A 17,563-nucleotide genomic window follows, 5' to 3' on the forward strand; every position below is an offset into this window, starting at 1 on the left:
GTCCCGGGATTGTTCTCTTGTCCCGGGACATCCTCCTGTCCCGGGATTGTTCTCTGTCCCGGGATTGTTCTCTGTCCCGGGATTGTTCTCCTGTCCCGGGATTGTTCTCTGTCCCGGGACATCCTCCTGTCCCGGGATTGTTCTCTTGTCCTGGGACATCCTCCTGTCCCGGGATTGTTTTTGGAAGTGGGGGGGCCAAAAAGATGGCGCCTGGGAAGGACTCTTCTCCCTCAGCAGCCGCAGTGATCCGGTGATGAACTCAACAACCTTCACACCTTGAACTGAACAACCCCAACACCTGAACTCAACAACCTTCACACCCTGTTCACCCCCCGCTACTTTGAATTGTTGGTGGGAGGGAGCGGGGGCAAGATCGGTGTCTTTGAGAGTTTTATTTGTCATTCTCCTTCTCTGACTTTGTTCGTAATAAATCCACGTCATCATTTAAGTGGTGCTTGTTTTGTCCATCAAGTGTCTCCTCCCTGCTCCTTATCTCAACTCATGAACCCTTTTGTTAGTTTTTTTTCCCCTTCACTCTTCTCTAGAAGAGAAGTAGAGTAGTGGTGGTGGGGGAGAGCGAATGAACGGTGTTGTGGGTGCCTGGCTTTTGGTCACCATTCCAAACCAGGACACGTGGCTCCTGCCGGGACAAGGCAGAAATTCCCGGTGGCACCGGTCCCCTGTCCCCGACGTGAYACACTGGGGACATCGACATCGTCATTGTCATTGTCATTGTCACATTGTCATTCCCCTCCACAGGAACAAGGATGAGCCATGGCAGGATCAGACAGGGCTGGGGGGACGGAGCAGCACTAAATGGGGGTGCAGCCCTGTCACCCCTGTCCAGGGGTCCCCCAGAGAGGGGTCACCCCCCGTGTGACCCGAACTGGGGACAGGGACAGCGGGGCTGAGTCACCCCGGGGCTCCAGCACAGAATCACTGCCCGAGCACGAGGCCCTGACGTGGCCCTGAGTGACCAGGAACCCAGGGGGGAATGGGGGACGGGCTTTGGGGACAAAATGGGAGGATGGGGCTGATGGGGGGAACAGGGGGATGAGGGTTTGGGGGCCAAACTGGGGGATTTGGGGACATTTCTCCAAGATGGGGACAAAAAGAGGCAGAAATGAGACAAAGCTTAAAAAAAAGGGAGAATTTCTTGTTGGAAAATCTCTGCTGTTCACAATCTGCCGGGCTGAGGGATTCACTCCTGTCCCAACAGGGAGTGCAGGATAAAATGCAGCCCCCAGGACAAACACTGGAGTTCCCAAATGGAAAAAGGGCCCAGCCTGGCCCTGTCCYCCCATCCCTCATGCAGCAGCCCCTGGTGCCATCAGCCCCTCCTCATCCTCCTTCCCAGCAGATTTGGCTGCTCCTGCTGGTTTCCTACTCCCAGGAGCTGGAAAATTTGGGGAGGGGGTTACAGCCATGGAACCTGCAAAGGCTCAGGGAAATGGGAATTTAAGAGCTGAAGGGGAAGGGCTCAGGATGTTGTGGRATGCTGGGTATTCAGGAATCACAGCTCTGGAATTGGCTCTTGGGAAGGGGGATCAGCAGAGAGAACCCCAACCAGCCCCAGAGCCCGCCCAACATGCAGGGAAAAAGGAGAAACACCCACATTCCACTCAAAACAAAACCAGCTTTGCAGGAAAACTTGGGATTCTTCCCTTCTTGGCTGTTCTGCCAAGTTTCCTTCCAACTCCACAATGAATTTTCCTGTTGGAATTGAAGCAAGAGGGAATCAAACAGCTCCTCCAGCCCCTGAGGAGAGCAGGGCTGGCCACAAGTTGTTTGTTTTTTTTCATGGAAAAAGCCAGAAGATTCCAAGTCAAGGTTTAAAAATTAAAAATTTTATATATATATTTATATATATAAAAAATTCATTCTGTTCCCTACTTTTTCCAGCTGTCCTCTTACAGTTTACGATTTGGCAACAACAGGATCATCCCATGGCAGGAATTTTTCAATTTTTCTTTAAGGAGACGGTGAGTGAGCAAATGTAGTGAAAATAACACAGTTCCTCAGCAACTCCTCCTGATCAAATCCAGGGATTCTCCTACATCAAACTCCAAAATGAGGACAAGGAACTGATCTATATGTGATAAAATTCCATGGACAGCGTGGAGCAGGTTTTATCCCAAAAAACCTGTCAAAACATCCATTTGTGGCAGTACAGAAACCATCAGCTGGAAAATTCAGAAGAAAGCTACATGGATAATATTTTTATGGCTCGTTAATTATCCCRGGGGAACAGGGGGTTATGGGTCACACTGACTTCATTGCACAGTTCACAGGACAGAGAAGATTCCAAACAAASACGGGAATCTCCACATGGAGCACCCTGGACTGGAGATGCGGTAACAACCCTCCAAAAACAGCCAACATTCCTCCAAAAAAGAGGAAAACACCGGCTCAGGACATGGATTCTTACTCAAGCATCCTCCAGGATTGTGTTTACAGGGATAACACTTGGAAGAGCTTCTTCCAATATTTAAAAATTCCAACAGTTTGTGTTTTATAGAAAAAGTCACGGCAGAGAATGAAAATAAAAACAGTCAAAGCCACCTTAAAAAGTTTGGAAGGGCTGTCTGTGATCCAGACAGGAATCCCTCCCACAGAAATCCACTTGGCAGTGGCTCTGGGAACACGGGGCCTTTGGCCTCGTGGCACTCRAGTCCTGAAGCTTCCAGAACAATCCCACAGGGAGGAGGTGTCCAAACCASCTCCTCTCCCACAGCCATCCCTCGTCGGAGCGCCGCTTCCAGAAGGTGGGAAGTGTTTGGACAGTTCCTTGAGAAAAAGACTCGGCTGTTYTCCTTGACACGTGGATATTGTAGAGATTTATGTTGTTTCCCCTAATGCTTGTTTTATTCGGAAAAAGAAGGGAATATATTCAACTCTGGGAATTCTTCATTGTTGTAGTTGGGCCCTTGGTCCCCCAGCATGGTCAGCATGTCCTGTGAGGAGAGGACAGAGTTAGGATCCAGACACAAATATCATGTATCCAACAGCCTCAAGTTGTGCCAAGGAGTTTGGATTGAAAATTAGAGGAACAGTTGGACTCGATCTCAGAGGCTTTTCCAACCTCAACTATTCCATTATTTCATGATCACATGGGCAATTTAGCCACGGGTTTGCTGGAACAGATACTGTGGACCAAACTGGTCCCCTTCCCAGGGAACACAGGGTCTGTGTCCAAGGCAAATTTAAGCCATAATGAGTAACTGCTGGGAAAACTGGGTGAGATGATTATGAATTCTCAGSAATTATCTTAATTTCATTGGACTGTGGCTTTTTTAAAAATTAATTGGAACTAGAAGGGTTAATCCCTGGAATTTCACACTGATCCTGCAACAGATCAAGACACAAAGCCAGTCCTGCCCTCTCCACTTCCAGCTCCATCAGCTTATCTGTGACTCCCCATTTGATTTGAACCAGAGGGGCGAGATCTGAGTGGATCCCCATGGAGTGGGAGGTTTAAAAAAGGCCCATCTTACTGGGAAGACCTCAGGCTGGCTGGGCTGGGGCTGCTGCACGTGCTGCTCCCCGGATCCGGGGCCGTGGTGCTGTCCCTGCCACTGTGGCCACATTCCCACGGCGTCAGCGGCGCGGGGCTGGAACGGGGCCGGGGTCTGCGCTGCCTCGGCGGCTGCTGGACACAGAACACAGAGAGTGAATCAAACAGCCCTCCCTGGGGATTCTCCAGTGCTCCAGTGGGATTGGGAAGGGCAGTGCTCAGTGTATGGGCTGCCCTCCAGAATTCCTGCCACAGGAACTCAGGTGTTTGCCACGGGGTAGAACAAAGGGACTCCCTTTGTTCAGCCTTAAAATGGCTCMAAATTCATCTGCTGGAATGATTCCAGATTAYCCTGAGCTGGAAGGGATCCACAAGGATCACCAAGTCCACCTCTGTGCTTGGAGGATAATTGAAGATCATCAGTGTCAAAGCAGGGATTCAACTCTGGCCCCCAACATTGCACAGRAAGCAATGGAGAGCACATCCCACCCCAGCTGGACACTCCCAGCTCCCTTCTCAGGGGTTTTGTTGCTCCAAGGCACACTCACTGAATCCTGTGCCACGGCTGCCCAGGGCCGGGTACGGGGCCGTGGTGGGGGACGCCGTCGATCCCGGCGCTGCCATGGAGCTGAAGGACGATGGGGTGCCCTGGAATGTCCCCATGCCGAAGGAAGGAGCTCGGGTCTTCACCGTCTGCGATGCCACTTGCTGTAAGAGAGGAAAAACGGGAGAGGAAGAGGAGGGATGGGTTCACCCCGAGCCTCAGCTCAGGGAGGAGCCCCGAGGAGGAAGCACACGGAGACGCAGCACCGGAGAGCAGAAGCAGAGTGATTCCCCGTGGAGAGCAGGCTCTGGAGGCAGTGGGGAGCCGGGGCCTGCAGCTGAGGGTTTGGGCTGTGCTACCTGGGSTGTGAACACCGGCCGTGTCCCTGGAGCCCAGCTGCTCCCGCTGACCTGAGCTGGGCTGGAGTGCCGGGAGATCTGCGACAAGATCCGGCCAGCGGGAGAGGGCTGCTGCTGGATGATGTTCACTGGAGGCACCATGCTGCTGCTCCTGCAAGAGAAGAGCAGCCTGAGGCCATGGAACAGCACCCACCAAACCCATCTGCTCGAGTTAYTGGTGAAGGGAAATGAGCCCAACATTGGGGTGGGTGGAGTGGTCATCCTGGAACGTGCGGATGTGGCGTCTGGGGACAGGGGTGAGTGGTGAACACACATTAACAGTCAGATTAGATGACCTTAGAGGGCCTTTCCAACTCATGATTCCATGATTCCATACTGAGAGGAACTGCTGGAGCTGTGGGCACCCAGCTCCTGGGCATGTCCAAGGCACAGCAGAGGGAACAGGAGCTGGAGCTGGGCAGGTGAAGCCTCACCTGAAGTTCTCAGTGGGCCGGGCAGCAGTGAAGGTGTTTCCCTGGGTGAAGAGGGGTGGGTTGGCCGGCACGGTGCTGACAGGGATGGCTTTGCTCTGGTCTGAGGAGAGAGCACGAGTCATTTTTGGGCTGGGACATCTCARGGACAGGGAGAGAGAAGCAATTGGAACAGATGTGTCTGTGTGAAGAAAGACTCCTTCGCTCCTTCTCCAGGCACAGACTCCAGATGAYTTTGTTAAATCCTGTTTAATTTGATTTCCTCTCCATTTTCTAATAAACTCACACGAAGGTCAGGGACAAGCAGGAGGGATGTGAGCAGGGCAGGCAGGAGGAGCAGCCCTGTCCTGCTGACCCACCTGTGCTGATGCCAGGGAAGATCTCCCCGAAGCGCGGGTCCCGCTCCTGGCTGAACAGGCTCTCAGCCTTCTCCAGGGGTTTGCTGTGCTCGGGGCCAGCAGCACTCACAGGCTGGACGGGCACCTGGGAGGGGACAGGACAGAGCTGCTCACCCCTTGGAGCTGGTCACACCTCGGAGCTGGTCACCTCTCGGAGCCGCTCACCCCTCGGAGCTGCTCACCCCTTGGAGCTGCCCACACCTCGGAGCTGCTCAAACCTTGGAGCCGCTCACCCCTCGGAGCTGCTCACCCCTCGGAGCCGCTCACCCCTCGGAGCTGCTCACCCCTCGGAGCCGCTCACCCCTCGGAGCCGCTCACCCCTCGGAGCCGCTCACCCCTCGGAGCTGCTCACCCCTCGGAGCTGCTCACCCCTCGGAGCCGCTCACCCCTCGGAGCCGCTCACCCCTGGGAGCTGCTCACACCTCGGAGCTGCTCACCCCTGGGAGCTGCTCACCCCTCGGAGCTGCTCACCCCTGGGAGCTGCTCACACCTCGGAGCTGCTCACATCTTGGAGCTGCTCACCCCTCGGAGCTGCTCACCCCTCAGAGCTGCTCACCCCTCGGAGCTGCTCACATCTTGGAGCTGCTCACCCCTCGGAGCTGCTCACCCCTCGGAGCTGCTCACCCCTCGGAGCTGCTCACATCTTGGAGCTGCTCACCCCTCGGAGCTGCTCCCTCCTCGGAGCTGCTCACACCTCGGAGCTGCCCACACCTCGGAGCTGCCCACACCTCGGAGCTGCTCACCCCTGGGAGCTGCTCACCCCTGAGAGCTGCTCACCCCTGGGAGCTGCTCACCCCTCGGAGCTGCTCACCCCTCGGAGCTGCTCACCCCTGGGAGCTGCTCACCCTCGGAGCTGCTCACCCCTCGGAGCTGCTCACCCCTCGGAGCTGCTCACACCTTGGCACAGAGCGGGTGAGCTTGGAGAGCAGCTGAGAGCCCGGCTACTCCCGGGATCCTGGTGTGCTTTCTGGGGATAGTGGGGCCATTCAGGATGCCCAGTCACACCCTGGAAGTGTCCAAGGGGTCCTGGTGTGCTTTTTGGAGATAGTGGGGCCATTCAGGATGCCCAGTCACACCCTGGAAGTGTCCAAGGGATCCTGGTGTGCTTTTTGGAGATAGTGGGGCCATTCAGGATGCCCAGTCACACCCTGGAAGTGTCCAAGGCCAGGCTGGACACAGTTTGGAGTAACCTTGTCTGGGGAAGGTGTCCCTGCCCATGGCTGGATGCGTTTTAAGATTCCTTCCAAGCCAAATCCTGATTCTGTGATTCCACATGATAAATACTGGAATCAAGCAGCACCCAAGGAAGAAACAACCCCACCTCAACCTGGTGCCACCACTTTTAAAGCCCCAGCAAAAAGGTGACTTAAACAGGGAGCACCCAAATGCCTCAGGACTCACCTGTGAGTGCTCATACCCAGCCAAGCTCTCCCTTCCTGGGCCCACCTCCAGCTCTGCCTGGGCTGGCTGCTGCTGCCTAAAATAGAAAGTGTCTGTAACAGGAGAACACAGGCTGCTAAAGATAATTCCCAAGGGAACGGCTCGGGGTGGTTACTCCAGGGATTCCTGGCTGCAGAGAGGGGAATTTGGGGCTGAAGGGTGTGAAGGGAAGGTGGAAATGGGGAAAGGAGCTGAGCTCCTCCTGACCTGGAGGGCAGTGGGGCTGTGCCCATGTCCAGGGGAAGGCTGACGTTCTGCCCCAGCTGAGGCCTTGGCATGGAGTTTGTCAGGGCAGGCCKGGACTCCTGGCTCGAGTTCCTTCGAAGAAAACACAAAAAAAAGAGAATTAAAAAGTCCCAACTGGAAGCAGAGATGGGTCCTGTGTGCAGCAGGGGGTGGCTRTCTGGGACAAAATGCAAACCCCATKTGAGTGAAGGATCTTTCCACTTGGTCTCCCTGAAAGGKGGAAATGGAATAGGATGCTCAGGGTTATTGTGGACCAGGAGCCCTCTCCCAGGTACRTACTTGACGTTGGTGTTGGTGCAGATGATGTACTCGATCTCATCCGAGTAGGGGTTCTGGAAGGTGAACGAGCTGGTTCTCATCCACAGCCATTCCCGGTTTTTGGATCGGAAGCGGAACATGACTGACAGAACCTGGCCTTTTAACTTCACCACCTAAAAAAACCAGAATTCCGTCAGTAGCACCTGACCAAAGGTGGGGGAGGTCAGCCTGAGCAGGAGTTCCACCCCCAGACCCCTGTGATGGCCCTTTGCCTCAAACCTGGACCACCACATCTCAGTCTTCCCAAACTAAATGGCACTATTCCCTTAGGATAGCTTGATTCCTAAAGGATACAAGAGGGGAATCTAAAAATCCCCTTTTTGGCTTCACTTCTCTTATCTCTTTGCACTGGTGAGATGTATGAAAAAGCCTCCAAGAAATGAAACACATGCTGTCGCTTCCCATTCCAACGGTTTGGAGCAATGGATATGAGCAGCTGGTTTTTGGAGTCATGAAAGCACAGGGGCAGCCTTACCTGCCCTGCCACCAGTCCAAGGCCCTCAGAAATAACAGTAACGACAACAGGGCAAGAAAACCACCTCCACTGCGGGTTCTGCAGCACTGGGCTGGGCCCTAGAGATGAACCAGGGTTTCAGCCAAGTCAAGCAGGCACTTGGGAGCCACATCCCTGGCCCTAAAAGCCGACTGCACCAGTAGCCAGAGCTGGAGTTAAGACTGGATTCAGGAGTTAAGACATCAGATGCTTCTGTYTCATTTTGCATTTAATGATATCGCTAAATCTGCAACTGTGTGCACAGGAGAATTATCTAAGCTTTGTTTTTCCTCTGGGTTTTCCAGTCATTTCATTGCTTTGCAATTACCAAGGCACTCCAATCTTGGAATGAACTCCAATCTGAATTCCACCCTGCATGCAAAGGGCAACCACAGCGTTTTCACCTGTTGAAAGCTGTCCCGTAAAAGCTGTTGATCTTCTGGATGGCAGAAATCCACAATGTCTTTCCCCAAAAGTTCCTATTTTTCAAGAAATTGTGAGAGAGATTGAGTCAGTTCATCTGGCAGGCAGATTCCATAATTAATTCCTCTTTGGACAGGTAGTTCCTGCTCCTTTCCCCCCAAATCCCTGTTACACAACCCAAGCTCTGGAGCTGGTGTGCTGTTTTTCAAAAGAGAAGCACAACAGCTGTTGATTAATGTTTGATCTTTAACTCAATTTGAGGTAAAAAYKGCTTTAATTGACATTTGACATAACCCAGAGCCACCCAGCCTTCCCATGATCAAAGGACTTGGAAAAACACATGGAAAAGCCACCAGTGGAGAAGAAACACRTGTCAGGGTTAAGCCCTGGGCATGGTTTATCAGCTCTGTTGGACAAGCAGAGCCGTGATGTAGAAGGAAAGGTAAGGAAAGGAYGTTTAAAGAGCATTTTCTTCTCCCAAAGCTCCTGCAGGCCCTCACCTGGGGCTGGTAGCCAACGGTGGCCACGCACCGGTGGTCGATGAAGGTGAAAATGCCTTCGGTGTTGTGTCGGGAGATGAATTCTGTTGGCTGGCACACATTGTTCATGTCTGTGCAGTTGGGAGAGCTGGTCACCTGCCAGGGAACAGGGGCACAGTCACCAAACCTGCCATCCCTCAGACACCAGCCCTGCACGGGGATTTGGGGCCATCCAGGAATGTTTTCAGACAGAACAGTTTAAATCTGGGACTCCCAGAACAAGGCAGTGTTGGAAAAGGGGAACAGGACACTCACCTGGAGCCTGCCAATGGCCACGAGGCAGAACTTGCTGCCCTGGCCAGCATCAGGGTCATCATCAGGCAGGGAAACACCTGAAAGGGGAAGACCAAAAATTCCAGAAAGGTTAGTACAGGAAAAACRGCTCATTTCAGAGGAATGGACTTCAAGATATCTCTTTGCCCTGGTTTGTAACTAGACAGCCTTCCCCATGAAGGGAGTTGGTAAATTAAGGGGCCTCCCCGTCCCTTTTTTCATGACAAGGATTGAAAATCTCTGAATTTCAGAACAAGCTGCACATCAGACAGTTCAATATTCTTTTCATCCTCTACAGACAGAGATCTTTGCCACTGCACCTGCAAAAATCACACCAATCTTAAAATAAGTCACAGGTACATTTGTAAAGCACTTCCTGCCACATTCAGCTCCTGGAATGGCAATTTTAGACCATGCCCTCTTAAACCCAGCCCAGCTGAACACAAGGTGAATTGTTACCTGCTGGGGGCCAGGCTTTGATGTAGCCTGTGCAGTGCACGACAACGTAGTGAGGTTCTCCATCCTTGGCTGCACCTAAACCATTCCTTGGGAGAGAGAAACAGGTTGTGCTGAAGGTTGAACTGGGAGAAGGTGTTTAGCTGTATTATTTGTATGTCATGTGTATATACACTATTTATGTGTCCTTTACCTGCAGCGATTCCTCATGAAGCTGAGACGATTGACAGCGACTGGATCCACAGAGCTGTTGCCACACCTGTACCAGGGTTAGCAAGGATTTGGTCTTTTTTGATCAACATGAAAATAATCTGAGTATCTTGACCAAGAGGAATTTCCAACACAAAAAGCCCTCATTCTGCAGAACTCAAGGGAGGTGACACTTGGGGCTAAAACTAATTGTTACTTTAAAATGGATCTTCTACAACAAGGCAAACAAATGAATTTGACTGTAGAGAAAGCTCAGCCATGTTCTATCATGTCTACATCAAAATGAGCCCCAAAAAAGCTGAAATAAAAGCATGGAGAGGCCAGGGAGCAAGTGCAGCTTCAGGCTGGTATTTCCCCAGGGAACTCCTACCTCATTCGGCAGATGAAAGATCGCCGGGAGCCCATGCACATCCTCATGGACTGCTGCCCTTCCTTCTTCACAGTGCCCGTCTTCAAATCAAGAATACGACCTAAAAACAAAGAAAGCAAAAGGAGATGCTGCTGCACTGGGAGTCCTTTCAGCAACACAGGTGTGGCACCAGGTAATGAACTGGGAACTGGCAGGACACGAGTGTCACCGGTGGTACCTTTAGATGCATTCTCGGGGGGGGCTGCAGCATCCTTGGTAGAAAGGCACCAGGGTTTGGTTCCCTCTACAAAGGGAAGGGTTCAATCCAAATCCTCTGCAGGCTGTCCCACCTGCCAGCCCCTCCCATCCCTCCCCAGGATGCTGTACCTGTCAGGGCGTTCTCGGAGGTGGAGAGCTGCTCCCTCAGCTTGCCCACATCRTCGGGGTGCACCTGCTCGTACAGAGTGCTGCCGAACCACTCGGACTGCGGCTGGTTCAGCACCGGCGTCACCGAGTCCGACACGTACACCACGCGGCCCGTCTCGCACGACACGATGAACAGGAAGCCATCAGCTGCCTCCAGGATCAGGTGTTTGAGCTCCTGCAGACACAGACACCTCTCAGCTCCACGGTCAAAACACATCCTATTTTGTTTAGGTTATTTCCCCCCACCCATCATTTGATTTCCCCCTCTGATTGCTGCATTTCCCACAAAGCAGAAGAGCAGAAGGCTTCAGGGATTCCTCACTGTGGCCTTCCAGGATCTTTGATGGCTTAATAAAGAGAGAGAGAAGGACTTTTCATATGGGCAGGAAGTGACAGAACAAGGGGTAATGGCTTCATACTGAAAGAGCAAAAATTTAAGTTGGATATAGGGAAGAAATTTGTTCCCTGTGAGGGTGGTGAGGGGTAATGGCTTCATACTGCAAGAGCCAAAATTTAAGTTGGATATAGGGAAGAAATTTGTTCCCTGTGAGGGTGGTGAGGCCACTGCACAGGCTGCACAGAGAAGTTATAGCTGCCTCCTCCCTGGAAGTGCTCAAAGCTGGGCTGGACRGGGCTTGGAGCAACCTGGGCCAGTGGAAGGTGAAAAAAAAAATGAGCTTTAAGGTCCCTTCCAAGCCAAAGCAGTCCCTGATCCCGTGCCAAGGCCAGACCTGGTCGGTGAGAAAGGAGGGTTTGTAGGTGCCATCCGTGGAGGTGTTGCCGGTGCCACGCAGGGATTTCATGTGCGACACGGCCATGCGCAGGATGGTCAGCTTGTCGGGCTTGCGGGCCAGGGCGCTGCACGTGGGCACCATGTCYGACAGCTCYGTGATGTAGGCTGTCATCTTGTTCCTCCTCCTGCGCTCGATCTCGCTGTGGTTCTCCCTGCCAAGGTCCAGGRGGAGAAGAGGAGGAGGTGAAGTTACCGGGGGTGCAGGGCTCAGACACGTCCCCACGTCGGTGCTGACACACAGAGATGCATCGGGGCYGTCAGGATTAGAGGAGTCAAGGCTCACATGCTGGGCGTGCACAGGGAACGTGGGGACAGGCCAGGGAGGAGAGGCAACAACACCTGCACCTTTGTGAATTCACAGCAGGAGCTGGGCTAWCCTTCCCCATCACTACACACTCTGCAGAAAGCCAAAGAACTGCTCCTCTCACCTCACTGCAGGTGAGCTCAGCACCATCCATCTGAGGGGAATGAGATCCCCCACAACAGGAGAGCAGGGCTGCTGCTAAAACCTGGCCACCTGCTCTTCTGGGCAGCCTGGCCTAGTGGGAGCTGTGGGACAGGATGAGCTCTGAGGCTCCTTCCATCCCCAGCCAATCCAGGACTCTGAGGGACCTCAGTTAGCTGGGTCTCACCTTGCTTTGTGAAGCCACTGCTCAGTGACATCAAGAGCTCTTTCAGTATCCCAGCAGGGGAAATGTCAGAGGTTCACCTCATTTCTGTACAGATGATCAAGGCCAGCCTGGGCAGACCAGGACAGGCAACACTGGGTGGTGGCATCAGCCCCAAAAAGGCTCTGGACACCCCTTTGGCTCAGTCCCCATCAGTCCCACAGACCAGAACTTGGTTCTTTTAAACCAGGATACGTAATTTAGTGGGTTCCTAAGGCRGGTTTTCCAAAACAGAGCTTCAAAGCCAGGTTTCCTATACAGAAGGATGGATCAGGTGCAAGGAAGCACATGGTGGGAAGTGAAATGAGATGGAAGTGCTGGAAGGAGCAAGGACAGGCAGGTGAATAAACAGGGAAAATCCAAAAATGGAGCATTTATCACTACCAGGTGTGTGCAGGCATTCAGTGACCTCACCTTTGAGTCAGGCAGCTTCTCTAAATCTTAAACTCAGGTGTGAAAACAAAGCTCCTTCAACTACAAAAGCTACTGGGGAACCACCAGACATTTAACTTGTCCCACTGTCACTCTGCCATGAGGAAAGGATGGAGGAACTGTCCATCCTGGAGACAAGAAGGCTCCAAGGAGACCTTCCAGTGCCTAAAGGAGCTCCAACAGACCKGAGAGGGACTTTGGACAGGAGCCTGGAGGGACACAATAAAGGGGGAATGGCTTTCCACTGAGCAAGGGGAGGGTTAGATGGGATTTTGGGAAGGAATTGTTCCCTGTGAGGGTGCCCAGAGGAGCTGTGGCTGCCCCATCCCTGGGAGTGTCCAAGGTTGGATGGGGCTTGGAGCAGCCTGGGATAGGGGAAGGTGTCCCTGCAGTGAATGAGAGGAGCTCTAAGGTCACTTCCAACCCACTCCGTGGTTCTCTGAAACATTTTTACCACAGGGAACAAACCCCTGGAAGGCTTTGCTGTTCTCTGTACTCCCAGGCCTCAGCTCTGTGATTCCTCATCATCTCCTCAAAGATTGAAGCAAAGCTCAGTGCAGTCAGCAAAGCCACTCTGGGGGTCTGGTTTAAAGACAAAACTGCCCAAAATCTGGTGAAGTCTGCAAGGCAGAGAACACRGGGCAGGCATGCACGGGTGTTAAGGCTGCTGCAGGTGTGCACAGGTGACAAATCACTGCATGTGGACACAGGTTCCATTCCTGGATTCCTGGTGCAGAATTCCAGGTGACTGTTCTGGTGGTTTCAGGCACAGTCTCTAATTACGAACAGAAACTCGGGGGAAAAATTAAATCCTGTTTCCAGTGACACCACCTTTCCTGGAAGGARAACACCTGAGCTAACACACCTTTTCCTGCTGAGAGTTTGGCAGCATTCCTGGGACACAAAACCTTCCCAGAGGGACAGCACAAGAGGCACTGTCTGTAGCACCACTTAGAAAAGCTACAGTGAAAGCAGCAGCTCAACCCTGTGGCCTTTGACAAATAAATCCTTCCATGTACTCCCTAAAAACATGAGGTGTGCTTTTCCTCAATGCCTTTCCCCTCCTAATTCCATTTCCACAGCAATTTCCAGGAGTCTGTTAAGTCCTCTGTAGCAGATGAGGGAAGGAGAGGGGGGAAAAAAAAAAGAGAAGGAAAGGAAAAACTCTGCTTGTCCATGCTTGAAATCTCCATTCTCCTACCTGGCAAGTCTCTCCTTATCCGCTGAACTCTGCTCATCATCAGACCTAAAAATAAAATTAGCCAGCTAAGCTAAAAATGAAAAAAAGTTGAAAGAAATGGAAAAAAAAATGGAAAGATGGACTAGGAAACCCAGCCTAGGGACAGGTCTGTTTTGTGGAGGAGCAATTCCGTAAAATAAAACAATCATTAGTTTGCAACATTCCACATTAAATTGGTGCCTGATGTGTTGGAGTTTTAAGACATTTTCTGAGACTGTGACCTAGYTCTAATTTGCTTATTTCTAATAATAGAAGCACTCTGGTATTTCTGATTTGCTTGACTTCAGAATGATTCAAACCACATTAAAAGCTGGAGATCCCTGCTTGGAACCCCCTGTAACCGTTGGCAGGTAACAGCAGGACAGTGACCCCAAATCCTGGGGGTAATTTTGGGCCCCTCAGAATGACAGGGACTTTGAGGAGCTGGAGCACGTCCAGAGAAGGGAACGGAGGTTCAAAAAGCTGTAAAGATACCATGGGCTCAGTCCCAACACTCAGACACCAAAAGTGATCAGAGGATCCCCTATAATCTCCAGGAAACCCCAATTTGTAAAGCTTCTGTGCAATTCCCCACCAAACACACAAATCACAGCCAGGAAACCCTGTTTGAGGAAAACTTGGACTAAGCAGGAAATTTTTATCTCTGCAAGTTTCTTGAGAAGGAGAAAAGATTGAGAGTCCGAGGTCAGAGCTGGAAGGAAGGGTGAAAAAGAGGAATGTCAGCATTGCACTCAATGAACTGGTCCAAAAACCATCAAGGAATATGTGTGGATCCCTTGAAGCACCTTCAMAGAGAGACCATCTAACTGTTCGTGAGAAGGGCGCTGCATAATCCCTCTCACATTAAGGTTTTTTGGCACGAAAATATTTTAAATCMGCAAATTCTTACCTGGCAAATCTCTCTTTATCATTTGGCATCGGGTCATCATCACATCTAGGAAAAGGGGGAGAGGTTAAAGTGTTTACACTTCCTTCTTTCCCAAAAAAAAACCACAGAGAAAACAAGGTTTAATAACTCCCACAAAAAAATGCCTGGTGTGGTTGTGAGTGGGCAGCTGCAGGACAATTGTTCTACTGCAAACACTGTGTTGGAGTGGTTGAATTATTGGTATCACCTGCACAGGGTTTTCCACATCACACTCAATTTAATCCCATAGCAAGAAATAGATTAAGTTGCACTTGGAAGATTTTTAGCCCAAATCAGGAGCTTCATCCTCTACATGAATCACTCTGAAACCATTGCACAGCCATCTTTACAGGGCTGGAATGCAGGGAAATGCAGCATCATTTGAGTTATCCAATCCTATACCGTGCACTGAGGCTACAAAAAAATGGCCCAAGATATTGCAACTCTTCTGTGCTCCATATGGATCATGAGGAGATCCCTGCAGCGTCTCTGCAACTGAAGCATCCTTACAACAGATGAGGATTAATTACCAGTGCCTGAGGCAGTAACAAAAGCCAGAGCTGGAGGAATATTGCTGACTGGGAGAAAGGGAAAAGCTTAAGGAAGTGGAGCAATTCCCCCCACTTCCAGAGAGGAAAAGCCACAGGAGCAGAAAGATCCTGCTCCAGGGAAAACACACAGACACACCTAGGCCAGAGGACAGAAACTTCTGGATATTCTCTCACCTGAGGAATTTACTGTTCCCYTCTCCATCATCATCAAAATCAAGCCTGCAAAATGGAAAAAAAGAGATAATTACTAACCAAGAGATTTATTCTTTAAATTATTTTTCTGTCTGTCCCTATGGCTGCAGATGATGCCTGAAAGGAAAAATTAAATAATCCAAACACAACTAACACAAACTTTGGCTTCTTTCAGGTGTCTATCAGGAACAGAGCAAGGAAAAACAGTTCCAAAGGAAGAAAACCCACACAGGGACAAAACCTCATTTCTGACAAGTTCACGTGGGAGGACAGAGGAAGGACTTTTCCACTTTCCTTTTGGGATGGAAAACTGTGAATGCAGCGGAGCAGGGAGGGTGGGAGGAGCTGCAGGGGACTGGGAGCATCAAATGGGGCTGAAGAAAAGAGTTTGAGTTACTGGGAGGGGCACAGGGGCAGACTTCAGTTTAAAAATTATGAGGCCATTTCTTGTGCCAGAAATCCAGGGACAGCCACTCAACTCCCTCTGAATTTGCAAAGACATTTTCAGTGAACAAAAAGTCTCCCACAAGCACATTGTGGCTCTCCCCCACCCCTCCCAGGGACAGCACAGCTGCAAAGGCTGAAGGTCCCAAATCCAGATTCTCTCTTGCAGCAGCTCGTGTCTCAGTCAATCCTTGGTGTGCATTTGCTCCTCCAATGAGGTGCAAAGCTTTTAATCCCCTTTAGATGTCACCTAACCCCCTCTTTAAGCAGTTTAGCTGGCTCAAAGACACCACTACAAAGGGAAAGCACTGGACAGAGCCCACCTGAAGGAACAGGAAACTTCCTAGAACAGCCACAGTTACCSGTGTGAGGCTGACAGCTCTTTCTGGAGAACAACACTTCCTCAAAATGCCGTTTTTCCACAGCCTCCCCAAAGAGCACAAGCCCAGCTCACACACACTCACCCGGGCCGTCTCTTGCTGGGCCTCTGGGCCACTGCTCCTCCTTGCTGGGCTCCTGCTCCAGGGGTCCCCGAGCCCACAGCTGCACCCAGCGAGGAAACGTCCGATGCCATCTCTAAAGAGGAGCAGAAAAACCAGGGAAATCAAGCAGTATGAACTGCCTCTGGTTCAGAGGAATATTCTCCACCAGAAGCAGTTGTGTGTCAGCATCTGCTGGGGCTGAACTGGGCCAGGGTGTGTTTGTGGCCGTTCCTCTGCTGCACTGCACGGAGGGGCCGTTCCCAGCGTGGAGCACACGCTGCTCTCTCGGCTGCCAAATTAAAAGATGTGCTCGGCTGCCAAATTAAAAGATGTGCTCTCTTCTCTGGAGAGAGGAGAGGAGGAGCCTGCTGGGAGCAGGGAAGGGGCTGAGGCTGCAGATGAAGGAGGGAGGAGGAGCAGAACTGCGAGCTTCCCAACTTGAGGAGGGTTCATTTCCCAATCTGAGACAAAGAACGAACCAAAGCGCTTGTCAAGCATCTCAAACCCATGACTGTTGAGCTGATCACTTCTGCTCTTCACCAGTACAGACCAGTGGGCACCAGTGGCACCGTTACTGGGCTGCCTGTGCTCTTCCACAAGTGCTTGCAGCAGCCTGGATCAATGGGAGGTGTCCCAGCCAGGGCCCAACTGATCTCTACAGCTCCTTCCACTCCAAACCAYGCTGTGATTCCAGCATTCCACTTTCTCCACTCCCCAAAACCAGATTTCAGTCCAAGAATAGTTTAACTTCCAGAGCTGGATGATGGTTTATTTACAGCTAAAAGTGGAGCTGTACAATCACCTCTGTGGTGTGTGTGGACCTTGCAGCAAACACTCCCAAATTTCTGCTATTTCTTCCAAAATTAAACGTATTTTACCACATGAACATTCCCAGGCTCTCTGCCTGCCGGGTTTGTTTTCCTCCAAGCAGTTTGTGTTGCTGAGGAAGCTTTTGCCTTGCCAATCCATAGCATTTCCCAGGGGTGACTACAGTATGGAATAAACATCCAGCTCAAGGCTTGGCAGCTGAAGGAGCCAACTGCAAAAATCCCAACCAACAGCAGGAGTGAGCACAGCCCATCCCATCCCACACCAGCTCCAGCAACAAAACACCAGGATCCTCTCGAATTTATAAATACAACTGGAGAACAAAAAACCAGAGCTGGAAACCCTTCCCTATCTCCTTTCTGCTCGATTTTGGAGCACTTGGATGCTGCTGTGCCCCATCCCTTATTCAGAAGTGAAGTCCCAAGCTGACACCCAAGAATTCTGTTAAAGAAAATGCAGTTTGAAGTGGGAATGAGACAGGTCAGGAGGGTTCCTCCTTTTCCCCAGCCACATCTGAACACGGTGGGAACAGAAATGGAGTCTCTGGAGCACAGTGGATAATCCCTTT

At 51.4% G+C, this 17,563-nt stretch overlaps 1 protein-coding gene across 9 annotated transcripts; it reads right to left on the minus strand.

Annotated features, from left to right (window-relative positions):
• Positions 1-1,825: 1,825 nt before the first annotated feature.
• Positions 1,826-17,197, minus strand: ARNT (aryl hydrocarbon receptor nuclear translocator). 9 transcript variants are annotated; one of them, XM_057387461.1, is made up of 22 exons: positions 16,150-17,197; positions 15,224-15,268; positions 14,481-14,525; positions 13,553-13,597; positions 11,190-11,403; positions 10,420-10,633; positions 10,271-10,336; positions 10,054-10,153; positions 9,667-9,732; positions 9,477-9,562; positions 9,000-9,076; positions 8,706-8,840; positions 8,187-8,261; positions 7,251-7,402; positions 6,933-7,043; positions 6,687-6,762; positions 5,247-5,370; positions 4,891-4,990; positions 4,469-4,568; positions 4,063-4,222; positions 3,495-3,649; positions 1,826-2,954 (listed from the first exon to the last, which is right to left on the minus strand). In XM_057387461.1, exons 1-22 carry the CDS (start codon positions 16,257-16,259, stop codon positions 2,865-2,867), a joined length of 2,346 nt encoding a protein of 781 aa, XP_057243444.1. In that variant the 5' UTR covers positions 16,260-17,197; the 3' UTR covers positions 1,826-2,864. The 9 variants fall into 9 exon arrangements, with proteins under 9 accessions (XP_057243444.1, XP_057243442.1, XP_057243441.1 ...); XM_057387459.1 differs by having other exon boundaries at positions 3,495-3,646; positions 4,418-4,568; positions 16,150-17,196; XM_057387458.1 differs by having other exon boundaries at positions 4,418-4,568; positions 16,150-17,194.
• Positions 17,198-17,563: the final 366 nt, after the last annotated feature.

The sequence above is a fragment of the Malurus melanocephalus genome, unplaced genomic scaffold (assembly GCF_030028575.1).
Source record: "Malurus melanocephalus ecotype Western Australia unplaced genomic scaffold, MMel_1.1 scaffold_1219, whole genome shotgun sequence".
Lineage (NCBI taxonomy): Eukaryota > Metazoa > Chordata > Aves > Passeriformes > Maluridae > Malurus > Malurus melanocephalus.